Raw genomic sequence first — 11,535 nt, 5'->3', positions numbered from 1 at the left:
AATAAACATTTACAATTTACGTGTGAACTAGAAAACAACATATCCATCAGCTTCTTAGATATGCAACTGTACCGCGAAAACAATAATATAATTACCAATTGGTATCATGAACCAACTTACTCGGGTCGTTACCTCAACTATCATTCCTACTATTCCTCTTTGCTAAAATAGGCACAATCTTCAATTTAATAGATCATGCTTTATTATTGTCATATAACAAATTTTTGAAGAACAATTTCTCACTAATATCACAAATCACAAGAAACAATTCCTACCCGCAACATCTGATTCACTTCATAACCCGAAACAGAATTTTATACCTGGAAAAACGCCACAAATTTTCAATCGGAAAACTAAACCTGAATACTACGTCGGAACTATAACATTACTCATAATTAATGATTTGTACTACACGTGGAGAAAACTCTTCATTAGGAATAACATTAGAGCAGTTTTTACTTCCGAAACAACTTTTTCAGCACTATTTACCAACATTGTTACATTACATTAATATAACACCAATCTATCAATTGTGTTATTTAGTGAAGTGTAAGTAATTTTGTTCTTGTCTATAAATACTTATCTGTAAGTCTCATAACTTTACATTAGTTTTCTTTTTTATTAAATCAATTATAAAATCTTCTAATAAAGTATTTTTTTTAGTGTTTTTACTTGGTGTAACTGCCTGAACTAACACACTCAATATATATATAATATATATATATATATATATATATATATATATATATATATATATATACATATATATATATATATATATATATATATATATATATACAGAGCCGGTCCTACTTTGAATGCGATACAAGCGAAAAATACGGGCACACATTTTAGGGGGCGCCAACACGAGATTCGGATATAAATTTTATAATATAGTTTCTTCAATATCATTTAAGAAATATAAAATTTCTTTGCATCGTGTACTAATCTTTGAACAATATTTTTAAAATACTTTAAAAATTTAACTTTGAAACAACAATCTGATGCACTATGAATACATACATACAAATCGGCCCTAACGATCAATTAGGTGAAATTTACGATGCAATTTTTGGATACTTTAAATAATGAAAAATTAAATTAATTAAAATAATCAATCATGAAGTACCAGTGTTAAGTTTAATCATTAAAGGCTAAATTTATTATAATAGGATATATTTTAATTTTAAATAGAATAAATTGCATAAGACTCCCAAAATAAATAAGAAAATTGTTTCAAAACCCAAATATTACTATTTAATATAATACTTAATTTAATATTACACATGGGTTAGAAATAATTGAAAATTGAAAAAATTTCTTGCAAGCATTAATGAACTGAAATTTTTGAATGTCCTAAAAAGTTTGAATTAAAAAAAAATTTAAATAGTTCGGTAGTGCAAAAACGATAGAAGACAACAAGTTGATTATGACCAAATGCCTCGATCTTCAAAATAAATCAATGTATTATATGCGCTTTTAGATTATATTTATTTTTTTGTGTACTAAATCCAGACTTATTAAATAGTATTTTCAAATTGACGTAAAAGTTATATAATTTTAATGATAAACTGTTAAGACACAGAGGGGAGCACAGAGCCGGCCCTATATATATATATATATATATATATATATATATATATATATATATGTGTGTGTGTGCGTGTGTGTCTGTGTGTATGTGTGCTAGTGTGTGTTACAAAATATTATGTAAGCATGATCATCCTAATTAGATAACACATGAGAGTTGGCATCGGGCACTTGTCAAAATGAACATAATCCAACTTTAATTTGTTCGAAACAAAAATCATGTCCTTTCTGTGCATGTCGTTCGAAAATTATTAACAAGCTGTAATACGTAAATATATCTTGCTCGTCCAATTTAAGAAAAACGTTGTACTTTAAGGTATTAAGATATAAAAATAAATAAAAATGTTCAAGAAAGTATTTTAACGAGAATAAAAGATTACTCGAATTTCAAATATTTCATGTATTCTGTAATAAATTGCGACAAAACTTTATATATCCGAATAGAAATATGAGCACTATGAAATATATCTCTAGGGACAAGTTGTTCTTAGCCGAATCAGTTCCTGGAGAACTGCAGCAATCAGATGTGTAAACCTTTTATTTGATACGGGCCCAAAGGCAAACACGCACGAACAAGGATTTTTATGAAAGTCATGAATCAAACAGTCGGACCATTCTCCTGGGGTAGGACTTGCGTCAAGTCCTAGGTATGGGGAACGGGCAACAGGTCGCAAATAAAACTGGGGCTTGTGCTTTACGATTGAATATCGAACTGTTTTATTAGTCGGCAGGGTTTACGAAAATCCACAAACCGAACAGACACTGATTTACAATGAACACAAAGTAATATTATAAAATTATATAAACAATTAGATAAAACTTAAAATCAACTTAAGAACAATTCAAATTCTTTGAATAAATAAACAGAAATAAATTTGAATTACGAATCGATATTCAAACATTTTAAATTTTTGAAATTATTTAAAAACATAAAATAATCATTGCATGAAAAAATTGCATTCGTTTGTTTTGATATAAAAATGTAAATATTAATTATTTTTTATAGTTTTAATAATATTGATTGCCACATATATTCTATAGGGTAAACCGGGGCTTGAAGGTCCGCGGATAAAAAGACCCACCACTAATATATCAATAACAAATAAAGTTAGAAATTTTTTAATAACAATATTTGAAAGTAGAGGTAAAAAGATGTTTACCCAGCCATCGCCTTAAACCAAGCAACTACGCTATCATGAGGTAAACGGCAATTTTTGAAAATCGATAAGAAATGTATTTTTTTGGTTGTTAGTTTCATTGGTTACGAGCACTGTTGTTTAGTTTACAAGACCTTAACATATTTTTGAGTGTTCGTTATTTAATTGTTATTTAAGATGCATAGTTATTTTCAAGTTATATTCAACAGATTTTTTATATAACCTCCATAAAAGCTTGCCTATGGTTAGGCCAAAAAGGGCCAACTATACCTTTGCCCATGCAAAGGTGTAAACAATAAAATATAGTAAATAAAAAAATAATTATGTTAAAGAAAGCAATTTTAGAAGTGATACATTTCTTAATACATATTTCTTCTGACGAAATACCAGATTTAGTTATACCTATGTAGTGTTATCTTTATAATAAAATGCCCGTGAAATGTATATTTTGCATTTGTTGAATAATGTAGCTGTATTGCTTCGTAAAATTCTTTTAAATTAAAATTTAAAATCAAGACATCCGATCTGTTTGTCCACTATTTAATTCTTTTTTCATGGCCTATGATGTAAAAAGGGACAGATTACACATTTTAAAAAACAGTAAAAAACACATTTCTGTAATTAGGAATTAAATGGGATTTGATTGAACATAAGTCGATAGTTGTTTAAAACGTGTTGTTTGTTGCGATGTACTTCATTTGGTTTAAACAGTATAATTACTTAAAGTCAAATTGGACCTTTGTGTCCCACCCTACCCTTATATTTTTAAAACCACAAATTGAATTCGCCAATACATTACACTGATTGTGATGTGAGTAATCAAGATTAATTGACTCTTGAAATATTTTATTGAAAGTAAAATTATTAGAAAATATTACATGTTTGATAAAATCACATAAAAATAATTATATTTTAAGTAATGAGATCTTATATGAAAATCCTTTTTAAGAAGTTATAACTCTTCATGTAGGCGATACATTATAAATAATTCATAAATTTTTAAATGAAGAAATTTGCGGAACAGAATGAATTGCAGATTGAAATAAAGGTTTAACTTAAGTAATATAAAATATAGGAAAATCCTAATTTCTTGGTTTGAAATAAAAAAACTATTGCAGTTTACCTAATATTGCAATGGTAATATTTTACACAAATCAAAAAAAAATATGTTAAATCAATATATTAAGATACGAACATAGTCATGATAAGCTAAATAATATTTAATTTTATAATATCTTTATCTATATCTCATATTTATAATATCAGTTATCTTTCACGAGCCATTAAGCACTTGTCTTTGAAATTGTTAGTTATATCATATATTATATAGCTACAATGAATACAAAAAAATAATATATACTTTAGAAAATTCTAAGGAAAACAACTTACTAAATTACTGAACAAAATTTGAATGCTTAATATCAATTATACGGGGCCCACAACGTGCGAAAACAAAAATTATTATAACTAATTTTTTTATGCCAATGATAAGAGTCAATTTTTGTTTTTATATCATAAATGGCAATAGTAAAAAAAAAACAATTTATTCTCGCATAAAGCGTGCATTAAAAAGAAACTAGAAAAATAAAGCCATCATCGACTATAATAGAACTAGCTGTAAGTGGAATTCTGTCTTAAGGCAATTAGGGCATCGTGCCTTAAGGCAAATTGCTGGAACTTCCCGTACCAAAAATTATTATTTTTTTTAAAAACGATTAACATTTTTGAAAAAAGATTACTTCGAAAAAATAAGATTTTTGAGAAACTATAAATTTGACAAAAAATTACTTTTTTTTGAAAAAAAAAATTGAAAAAAAAAATTATTTAAAAATTTTTTTAAATCTTTTTTTTTTTGAAAAAAAAATGTTTTCTTTATTTTGACATATGTTGGAAGATCTGAACTTTTTTTCTAAGCAACCGTACTGCTTTAAATGCATAGAGACAAAATATAAAGCGCGTAAGCGCCGCGTCGCTGTCTAACGAGTAAACATTGGTACGGAACCCATGAGGAATGTAAACAAAATTTATACTTATTGTTAAAATCTCTATAAAATATATATCTGATAATTTGATGTGCATATGTCTAATGATCATTTTTGACTGCCAAATGGCATTTTTTAACTTTTTTCGTTAGATCTCCGAAACCGCTAAACCTGCCCTTATAAAAATTTGATCAAATCTTCATCTTGTCAATACAAGTAAAATGTTTTTTGAATTATTAAAATCGGACGCTCCGTTCTATTAAAAACTGAGGTACCGTTTTTGGCACTTTTTGCCCCATATCTTCGGAACGGCTAGACCTACCTCCGCCAAAAACTAATCAGCACGTCTCCTTATCAATACGGATCGAATGTTTTTTAAATTATTCAAATTGCTTCATCCGTGTTCCCGAAATCGTCGACGAAAATTTGTATCCGCACACACATACATACTACGCACACACACACACACATACATTTTTTCTAAGGTATGCCAAAATATTCAGAAACGTCTGAAACGTAAAGATATATAAAAATTTTTATTTTCGATTTTTTTGCGATTACTATAACTTACTCTACGGGAAGTTAATTAAGAAATCAGTTGGTGAAAAAAAGTCAAGCGTGAGTATATTTATATATTTTGTAAAAATTTTGAAAAAGGTAACACATAATTATGATGAATGAATATTTCTTTTAATTTCATGCAACTATTTTTATTTTGAAAAAGTTTTGAATAAACACTATAAAATTTATAAAAAATAAAAAAATATATTATCAAAAAAAAATTAATATAAAGAAATACGATATTTTCCACTGGGTAGGAATTAGGAGATTCAAATTAGAATAAATCGTAGCTGATGTATATAATATATTTAATGTATCATTACCAGATGCAGCCTAACATGCTGCTGTTTTCGTGCGTATCCTGCTGCCTGGTGACGATGTGCCTGTGGCCGGCGGTGAACGGCATGCCGCCCGTCCAGTGCACCGGGCCCATCCAAACGATGGCACCGCGCATACGAAAAGTTTGCGACGCCCTGTCCACCATCTACGAACTCAGAGGTGCAATGGAAGCGTATTTGGACGACAGAGGTAAAAAATAATAATCATGCATACTAGATGATATACTTTCGATTACAAATATTATCCGGTCAATTTACGCATTCAAGGTTACTATCATTCATAATGGGCTGTAACTTGGCAAAAATGTTTAAAATACAATTATAAAATAGTGGGGCACTTAAGGCAAATTGCTGGAGCTTCCCGTACCAAAAATTATTATTTTTTAAAAAAGATTAACATTTATGAAAAAAAATTACTCTGAAAAATTAGATTTTTGAGAAACTATAAATTTTTGATAAAAATTTACTTTTTTTGAAAAAAAGACTTTGTGAAGAAAAGTGTATTTTGAAATATTTTGGAAATTCTGAACTTTGTTTCAAAGCAATCCTACAGCTTCAACTGCATATAGACGAAATATCGAAGCGCGTAAGCGCCGCGGTGTAACGGATAAGCATTGGTACGGAACCCATAGGAATGTAAACAAAATTTATACTTTTTGTTAAAATCTCTATATAATATCTGATGATTTGATGTGCATATGTCTAATGATCATTTTTGACCGCCAAATTTTTTACTTTTTTCACCAGATCTCCAAAACCGCTAGACCTGCCTTCATGAAAATTTGATCAGTTCTTTATCTTGTTAATACAAGTAAAATGTTTTTGAATTATTCACATCGGACACTCCGTTCTCTTAAAAACTGAGTTACCGTTTTCGGCACTTTTTGCCCCATATCTTCGGAACGGCTAGACCTGTCTTCGCCAAAAACTAATCAGCACGTCTCCTTATCAATTCGAATCTAATGTTTTTTGAGTTGTTCAAATCGCTTCATCCGTGTTCCCGAAATCGTCGACAAAAATTTGTATCCGCACACATACACATACACGCACACACGCACACGCACACACGCACACGCACACACACATACACACACACACAATACATCCATTTTTTCTAAGGTATGCCAAAATGTTCAGAAGATCTTAAAACGAAAAGATATATAAAAATTTCCATTTTCAATTTTTTTGCGATTACTATAACTTGCCCTACGGGAAGTTAAAAAATGGCACAAGGTCAAAGGTAAAAAAATGACCCTTTTGCGATTTTCAGTTAAATGGTCAGTTTTATCGCAAAATTACCTGAGACAATATTGTAGAGCATAACATTATCTACAAAAAATGCATCAATACTTTTTTTTTGCTCAGAGCCTTTGAAAAGTATATTTGAACGCCGCCTACGAGGTAGTGTGCTTAGCTCGTTTTTTTACGTGGTTTTCCCAGTAGGCCTATTTATTGTTTGTTTCGGAACACTTGCAAAATAATATTTGTGAAATTAGGTTGGTAAAAATAAAGGCAGTAATTATAAAAGAGCAACTAAATATATTTATGGGAGTCATAATTTTCAAATGTTTCTACATCTTTTTCGTATCGTTTTTCTTGATCTTCTCCTTCTTCTTCTTAGGTCTTAGGTTTAAATTGACCGGGCTATTATTACAATATGCCTTACGACGAGTATAACCAAAATAAAACAGTTCTTTTAGGTTGATAGTTCGATTCATTCACAATTATATGCTATAAGTACTTTATGTACTTTAACATATTAATACGATATGTTAAAATTTCCTGAAAATTTACCAATTGAATTTATATAGTGTTTTACGGTGAATTTCTAATTAATTTAATTTAATATTTGCGTATTTTGTTAAAAAAAATTTAAATAATTTCAAGTTCGTTATAATTAGTAAAAATGCAGACAAAATGGCATATATAGTCAAAATAACAAATTGGCCTCATTTAACAAATTGACTAATTTTACGTCACGTTTCCGCGACTGTAAAACATCATGTAAGCCAGAATCACAATCCTGTCAGACGTTGAACTTCATCGTCACAGTCTTGTCGCTGTAATTAGTTGAAACTCGATATCTCCTTAACTCATTTGTAAATTTGCCCGTACTATATGGACAAAATGGTTTTCGGTTACTAATTGCATTCTTTCTTAATAAATATGTTATCATAGTTCCCATTTAATTAGACTATGTTACTGATAGTCAATGAATCTAAGATGAGTAAAAACTATTGAGACTGATTATAATATCATTATATAAATAAATATATATATATATATATATATATATATATATATATATATATATATATATTCATTTATTATATGTAGCGATTAATCAATACCAATTAGTTGCATATCAATAGCCTAGTTAATTATTTAAATTTAAATATCATCATTTTCTATGTTTGAAGCGATGAATTATGCCGACCACGAGCTGATGGACACGGGTGTAAAAAGGCAAGATGTGGATCACGTTTTTCTTAGGTTCGGACGCAGGCGCTAAAATACAGAAAACTACTCATTATTGGCAAGTTCAAGTTCCCAATCGGCATTATTTGGCATTCAGCTGAAATTAAGCATGCTCATTTTTACGTAAAAGTTCTTATAATAACTAATTTATAAAATATCTTACCTGCTATATTAAATCCTATCACTTTGTTACAGCAGAAGCTAATAAATTAATATAAAATTATGTTCGTAATTTATGTTGGGTAAATAAAAAAATTGTCAATAGTGGAAAAAATATAGCGGGTGATAATGAAATGTACGACTTGATAACTATTATTATGAGACATGATATCGTATGTGTGCACTTGCCGCATAATGTTAAATAAGTAACGTTTTTAAAACGAAATATTTTTAAATTTATGTTGAATCAGTATTATTTTTATAATCTTGTTAATATTTTTAGTTGAACAACAGTCGTGTATTTGAGTAATATAATGAAATTGAGAATGATTGAAATATTTGATTATATAAATATTATTTTTAATCTATTTTAATAAAAAGTAGTTCATACCCATTTTTTATCTATGTGAATCAAATAACTGTTTAAATATAAAAGTTAATTTCTTTGTCTATGATATAATACAGGAATAATCAAACAAAATAAAATGCAACTCTGTAGCCTAAAAATTTAACCGTATGATAAATTATACATTAAAACAATAATTATACAATATATGTTTTAGTTTTTTGAATGATTACATCATATGTATACTAAATATGTTAATGTTTGTCAAATATTGTGCGCTGCATATTTATTATATATTCATTATAATACAAGTTGTAGATGACGATTCAATGAATTCTATTTTATTTATTCTAGCTAAAATATCTGAAATATAAAAATTATTTAAAACATCAGACATTATCTGTTTAACATTGTAAAAGTGCCATTTTTTGTGTGTACAATTATTCAATAGATGTATTTTTTTGTAATATATAATATGTTCGGATAACTGTACAGCATTTAAAATATCATTATTTTATTAAAATAATTGCGTAATCCTTTGCTTTCTATTTCTTTTTTATTGATTTGTGGTATTTTTTAGTTGCTTCTTTTCAATAATTTTTAGTTATAAAGTAAACTTGATTCAACTCATTAAAAAAAATTAATTTAAAAAAGAAGCAGAAAAACAGAAATAATTCATCAGTAGTCATATATTTATCGTGTTTTAAAAATTCCGATATTATTTTAATTTTTCAGTGGTACAAATTAGTGCAGAACTGTACCTTGAGGCAAATTGCTCGGGCTTTCGTTTTATGTACAAATATTGGATGTGTAAAGTCAATAAACAGATTGAAAATAAGAAATTGCATGAAACATCAAAACAGAATGCAAATAGTATTTTCAATATATAAAATTGTATTTATTATAATTTTAACGTTCAACAAACGTTAAACGACTCATTGGAATAATTAGGAAATTTTTAATCTAAAAATATAATGATCGCCATGATAACCAAAATAAGTTTCAAGTAGTTGTGTAGAACAAAATTCATTAAAATATACAAGGAGCGAGAGATTGTAATGAAATGAGTTTGGATTCACTGCAAGGTATAATTAAGATATAATAATCTCAAAAATCTGATTCTATTCAACTGATTTGAATATTTCCAAAAAAGTGTCTTTAGTGTTTGGTTAATTTGTATTATAACAATATTGTTTTAATTTTTTTCTCTTAAATGACTATTTTTTTAGGGTAATAGGGGCTGCTTGATACAGTTGTTAGCCCCGTGGTTTCCACCCTGTGGGGGGTTGACGTTCTAAGGCGTGCGCATACACCTGTTTCCAGAATACTATTTTCGAAAATAACCCAACATTTTTGAAATGATATTAAAAAATTAAAAAATAATCAGTTTTTATGCATATTTTTACATAATATTGCATATAAATTCGTAGTGATACTATTGGTTGAGCATCCATAAAATTAAATTGTTGAAAAATTATGACTCACACCGTTTCATTACATGTTTTAAAAATCTTATTTCTTAGGAATGTATTATAATCGGATGTGTTAAATTTTATAATTCCAGAAATACTTAAGTCAAATTTGTTCTCGCACTAAGAAACCCTTGAGGGTTTAACTGGTAATTCCAATTAATAGATTAGATTGGATCTAAAAACAAACTATGAATATATAAATAGAAAACTGTTTACATCTTACAGAGAGTTGAAAGCATAGCATTGTTATAATGCTTCTCCAACATTGATGTCCTTTCAGTATTTAGCACAAATCATGGACATATGTTATTTTAAGGTGTTTGTTTTCATGTCAGTTCGATAACCATGCCAATTTACATCGAATTCCTAAGTGAGGTTCTTGTAAGTTATTAGATAAAAATATAAAGTAAATCTACATTAAAAATTTCACTTGCTCAATTTCAATTAAATTCTGATTTTTCAGCAAAGTTTTTTTAAAATGGCCCATTGAAACAGAATATATATATATATATATATATATATATATATATATCAAAAGTAATATTCAATTGATAAGTACATATTATAAAAATAAGTATTATGCGCCTTGATCAGCAATCTCAACACCTTAAGTCAATGCACTGCACTACACTATTGAGATGTGAAACCTGTATTTCAAAAATTCATGCATGGTATTTGTATGTCTCAATTTAATTTTATAAATTTTGAATATTTCATTTATTAATAATTTATAAAAGGTCATATTCGGTTAATTCAAATTAGCATAAAATTAACTATTCATCAATGTTAGTAGAAATGTGCATCACAAATTGATTTTCTAAATTGACGAGCAAATTTTTGTTGGATTTCAAACTTGCTCCAAATAGCTAAGTATCAACTTCAATTTGCGTTTGGATAACGGTTGTCTGATAGAATACAAATATAGCTATATCGCAATGTGAGGTCAAAAAAATAAATAAATTACAATGGTTGCTTTATTCATTTGTTCAAATATTTAATATTTTTTATTGCAATAGACTACGATTGAATCGATGCCAAATCAATATATTCCTTGCAATAAATTACTTAATATGAAGCTTTTCTACAATATTTAGAGTTTTTGAAATTATATAATTCAACTTTCATTAAAATACACTTTTACATATTCAATTGTATAAGTCAATTTATCTTTCAGTTACTTGAAAATGTATAATATAGCAAATTTCAAATGTGAAGGAAAAACATAGTAAAAATAATAAATTTGACAGCGGTGAAAATGAACACATTAAGAAATGTCAATCCAGCAACATATGCAGACGACACAGGCATTCTGGCAACACATGAAGATCCCATAATTACATCAAAAATGCTGCAGGATCATCTTAACGTGATACAAAAATGATTAAAAGTTCGTGGAGAATAGAAGTTAACAGCAGCAAGTCAAAACACATCACATTCACTCTTTGCAAAGGG

At 28.0% G+C, this 11,535-nt stretch overlaps 1 protein-coding gene across 1 annotated transcript; it reads left to right on the top strand.

Annotated features, from left to right (window-relative positions):
- The first annotated feature begins 5,648 nt into the window (after nucleotides 1-5,648).
- On the top strand, nucleotides 5,649-8,161 carry LOC113378342 (myosuppressin). Its single transcript, XM_026618880.1, has 2 exons — nucleotides 5,649-5,818; nucleotides 8,049-8,161. The coding sequence occupies exons 1-2, from the start codon at nucleotides 5,668-5,670 to the stop codon at nucleotides 8,138-8,140; spliced, it is 243 nt and encodes an 80-aa protein (XP_026474665.1). The 5' UTR covers nucleotides 5,649-5,667; the 3' UTR covers nucleotides 8,141-8,161.
- Nucleotides 8,162-11,535: the final 3,374 nt, after the last annotated feature.

This window comes from Ctenocephalides felis, unplaced genomic scaffold (genome assembly GCF_003426905.1).
Source record: "Ctenocephalides felis isolate EL2017-DRISC unplaced genomic scaffold, ASM342690v1 CF-g0.4_SCAFFOLD_01886, whole genome shotgun sequence".
In the NCBI taxonomy this organism is placed as follows: Eukaryota; Metazoa; Arthropoda; class Insecta; order Siphonaptera; family Pulicidae; genus Ctenocephalides; species Ctenocephalides felis.
This window is presented reverse-complemented; position numbering and strand designations above follow the sequence as displayed.